At 32.0% G+C, this 4,592-nt stretch overlaps 1 protein-coding gene across 1 annotated transcript; it reads right to left on the bottom strand.

Annotated features, from left to right (window-relative positions):
- Positions 1-678: 678 nt before the first annotated feature.
- LOC131042546 (antimicrobial peptide 1-like) lies at positions 679-999 on the bottom strand. The gene has a single exon (XM_057975863.1). It carries the CDS (start codon positions 997-999, stop codon positions 679-681), a length of 321 nt encoding a protein of 106 aa, XP_057831846.1.
- Positions 1,000-4,592: the final 3,593 nt, after the last annotated feature.

Here is a 4,592-nt window from a genome sequence, read left to right as displayed (position 1 = left end):
ATTCTCTTTTAAAATTTAAATATACAATCTCAGAAATAAAAAATCAATTCTTTTTTTGGCTCCATAAAAAACTGAAACCGAAAAGATTAATATTAAACTATAAGTTTAAAAGTTATAATAAAAAGATGCATAATTAGCAACAAAGGTCAGAGAAATATCCATCCAAAGTCGATCTATCATGACCAGCTAAATACATTTTACAATGAATGTTAAACCAAAACATGAAAATAACAAAACAAAAAACTAACTGCTCCCCCAAAACACAATACTTTAACCCATTAAACTCAACACTGAAAACAGAAATTCTACCTCTAAACAAAACCTTCAATTGTAAAGGTGACATACATATTTGAACCCATTAAACTCAAGGCTTAAACAGTCCTGTAAACAAAGCCTTCAATTATAATGGGTGCATACATACGATATGAAAGGTCGATTACAAACTCCACTGCTTTTACATAAAAAACCGATCGATCAATTTAATGATGAGATGCAAATCCTACTAGATTTAACTGTAGGAATAGTTCTCAATCATAAAGACCAAATACAAACCTTACTAAATTTAACAAACCACACCAGATTAAAATCTAGACTCAACTCCTGCTATACTGGACACAACGAGAGGCACACAAAAGCAGTGTCTTTATTCATGGATAGCAATAGTTGTTATGCCACACATTATGAGCACTGAATGAAGATACTACTCCACCCAAAACCATTGCAGTCCTCTGTAGTGGCAGCAAGCTCAGTATCTGGTGTACCCTCGCATTTATCAGAATTATAAAGATACGCAGGCTGTCCGTCATAGTATCGAAAACTATATCCTGAGTGGTAGTTTTCGAATATAGGTAAACAATAACCACAAGACATGATAACAGTACCCGGGAGTGCACACCCAGGCCCTTGGAACGAAATAAAATTACTACCCACAGAAGGCATTAAAATCAAGAGACATACAAGCAATACTCCCATAAACTTCAAAACATTAATTTTCTCCATAACGTTAGAGAACAATGTAGTTGAGAGATCAAATTTTTACATGTGGTGGAGAGGAAATTGTGGATTGTATATTATACAGAGGAAGAGTAGGATATTTGCCGCACCAGAAAGAAATTGGATGAGTTGTTGCTTAGTATGGGTCGTTCTGCGTTTCCAAGGCTGTCGATTCAAACTATCTACCTTGTACTCTGAAATATTTTTTTTTAGATATTGTTTTCGTTGTTAGCGAGCTAAATTATTTTTTAGCACCTTGCGTCGATAGATATTATCGCATCCAACTTGTTTGAAGCAAAGCGGATATTTGCCGTACCAGAAACCTTTAATGATTGTTGTATTTTTATTTAATTAGATATTTATTTTAAGAACGGAATCTTAAAAAGGTTCTTTATGTTTTATGTTTTGATCGATGTTCATGTCCTTTCCCAAGCAGGGAACTAATGTTTTCATGTCAAAAAATGTTTTCATCTCATTTTTATATTTGTTAAATGGAAGAAAAAATCTTTAATTCTTGTACAGGATTGTATATTATACAGAGGAAGAGTAGGATATTTGCCGCACCAGAAAGAAATTGGATGAGTTGTTGCTTAGTATGGCTCGTTCTGCGTTTCCAAGGCTGTCGATTCAAACTATCTACCTTGTACTCTGAAATATTTTTTTTTAGATATTGTTTTCGTTGTTAGCGAGCTAAATTATTTTTTAGCACCTCGCGTCGATAGATATTATCGCATCCAACTTGTTTGAAGCAAAGCGGATATTTGCCGTACCAGCAACCTTTAATGATTGTTGTATTTTTATTTAATTAGATATTTATTTTAAGAACGGAATCTTAAAAAGGTTCTTTATGTTTTATGTTTTGATCGATGTTCATGTCCTTTCTCAAGCAGGGAACTAATGGTTTCATGTCAAAAAATGTTTTCATCTCATTTTTATATTTGTTAAATGGAAGAAAAAATCTTTAATTCTTGTACAGGATTGTATATTATACAAAGGAAGAGTAGGATATTTGCCGCACCAGAAAGAAATTGGATGAGTTGTTGCTTAGTATGGGTCGTTCTGCGTTTCCAAGGCTGTCGATTTATCTACCTTGTACTCTGAAATATTTTTTTTTAGATATTGTTTTCGTTGTTAGCGAGCTAAATTATTTTTTAGCACCTTGCGTCGATAGATATTATCGCATCCAACTTGTTTGAAGCAAAGCGGATATTTGCCGTACCAGCAACCTTTAATGATTGTTGTATTTTTATTTAATTAGATATTTATTTTAAGAACGGAATCTTAAAAAGGTTCTTTATGTTTTATGTTTTGATCGATGTTCATGTCCTTTCTCAAGTAGGGAACTAATGTTTTCATGTCGAAAAATGTTTTCATGTCATTTTTATATTTGTTAAATGGAAGAAAAAATCTTTAATTCTTGTACAGGATTGTATATTATACAGAGAAGAGTAGGATATTTGCCGCACCAGAAAGAAATTGGATGAGTTGTTGCTTGGTATGGGTCGTTCTGCGTTTCCAAGGCTGTCGATTCAAACTATCTACCTTGTACACTGAAATATTTTTTTTTAGATATTGTTTTCGTTGTTAGCGAGCTAAATTATTTTTTAGCACCTTGCGTCGATAGATATTATCGCATCCAACTTGTTTGAAGCAAAGCGGATATTTGCCGTACCAGCAACCTTTAATGATTGTTGTATTTTTATTTAATTAGATATTTATTTTAAGAACGGAATCTTAAAAAGGTTCTTTATGTTTTATGTTTTGATCGATGTTCATGTCCTTTCCCAAGCAGGGAACTAATGTTTTCATGTCAAAAAATGTTTTCATCTCATTTTTATATTTGTTAAATGAAAGAAAAAATCTTTAATTTTTTTAGATTTAAAATAAAACTAAAACTTATGTTCATGCCATGCATTCTACCATTATCTTGTTGCACAGTAAACAGGGATCACATCTTGATTGACAGCAGCAAGTGATAATTCTAGACACGGTCACCTCAGCAGACATTAGGTATGACTTGCTTCTGAAATTGGAGGATTTTATTTTTTTTGGCCGTAAGACTACATTGACATTTGTAAAGCAGTCAAGCAGTCTTTAAAACTTTCGTTTCTTGCAGTTGTCATTGATAAATAAGTGAGGCAGTCTTTAAAGCATTCATTTCAACTCTGGTAATCAGCAATTTGAAGACAAGGCATTGCAGAGGAGGTAAAGGCATTGCTGTTTCAAGGTAAGTTTGCTCAAACAAAAAAATATGTTTGAAATTTTTTTAATCCATTTGTTTACGACTTTATGCCGCTAGGGCTTCCATTAGTAGCAGCCATTTTTTGTGACGAAGTGCGAAACTCACAAACTAGGAGCAAAATCATGGTTTTACGAACACAAACATAAGCCCTATGAACAAGCAAGACAAATAAAATTAAATAAATAAAACTTCAATTCATATTTCTCAGCTCAATATATGCATTACACTAAGATCATATATGGAGACAGCCTCACATATACCAAAAAAATGGTGCCTTAATTTAACATGTAACAGCAAATTATTTTATTTTGTTTTAAAATGGGTAGAACCATAAGACATAATCATAGAGTAAGGGTGCTGGATTGTTATATATATAAAATAGCTTGGACAGATAGTCATTATCAAGTGGTGGCTCCTCATCAGTTGCAATCCATGCTGATTTAAGATCATCTTTGAAGCTACCTGGTATTAACAAAGTTTAAGTTCCTGGCCTAGTAGTGCTAGCTGAAAATTCAAATTAACTAATCTTGAAATACTTGAAATTTAAAATAGTAAAGTAAGATTAAACTTCATTAAAGTTGAGTGGTTTTTAATTGTTAATTCAGTAGCTTCTAACTTTCTATTACTGATTTTTGTTTTTTAAATTGAAGACATAGGCTTTTATTCATTTGGCTTGTTAGCTTGTAAGTTTTCCATATAATTACCTTGAGTTTTAAATTCCAGTTATATTCTTCGGTTTAAGTCAATTACTAATATCGTTTTTTGTGATTTGGGCAGCTTGTTACCAATGATCAGCTCAACATGGTCTGGGCATATGACTATATACAATTTTAGACATAAGATTCTTTAATTGGGAGCTACATTTTGATGTGGTCACAATTCACCAGTGAAGATGCTTGACCACAATGTTTGATTTAACACGACCCTTATCAAAGTTTGAAACTGAAAGAGATAAGAAATTTATACATTAACATGGTGTGAATGGAATTCAATTACATGAGTTGAAAACGGAAAAACACAAGAAAACCCTAGTAAATTACAAATTGCTAGAATTTTTATGAAAACATTTAAAAATAATTGATGTTGTTATTTCATGCCAAATATAGTTGTAGAAAGATAAATAAAATGTAAATAAATAGTTTGTTCTATATTGCTAGTTACTCTCAAATCCTTACAACGTAAGTCTTTAACCAATACAACAAACCTTAATGCTCAGGATTTGTCAATTTGACATTTATTTTATTTGGCTAATGAAAATGTTTAATTAGTGAATTCTTTTTTAAATTGTCTCTCAATTATTAGAAGTCGTTGCTAGAGCTTCTGCTCCATCATCCAGAATTGTAGACCTCATAATATT

The sequence above is a fragment of the Cryptomeria japonica genome, chromosome 5 (genome assembly GCF_030272615.1).
Source record: "Cryptomeria japonica chromosome 5, Sugi_1.0, whole genome shotgun sequence".
NCBI classification, from domain to species: Eukaryota; Viridiplantae; Streptophyta; class Pinopsida; order Cupressales; family Cupressaceae; genus Cryptomeria; species Cryptomeria japonica.
Note: the sequence above shows the minus strand (reverse complement) of the source record. Positions and strands in the feature narration are given on the sequence as shown.

What these genes read in the sequence shown, in the direction of transcription:
- LOC131042546 (XM_057975863.1), bottom strand. Translation starts at nt 999, where the DNA reads ATGGAGAAAATTAATGTTTTGAAGTTTATGGGAGTATTGCTTGTATGT.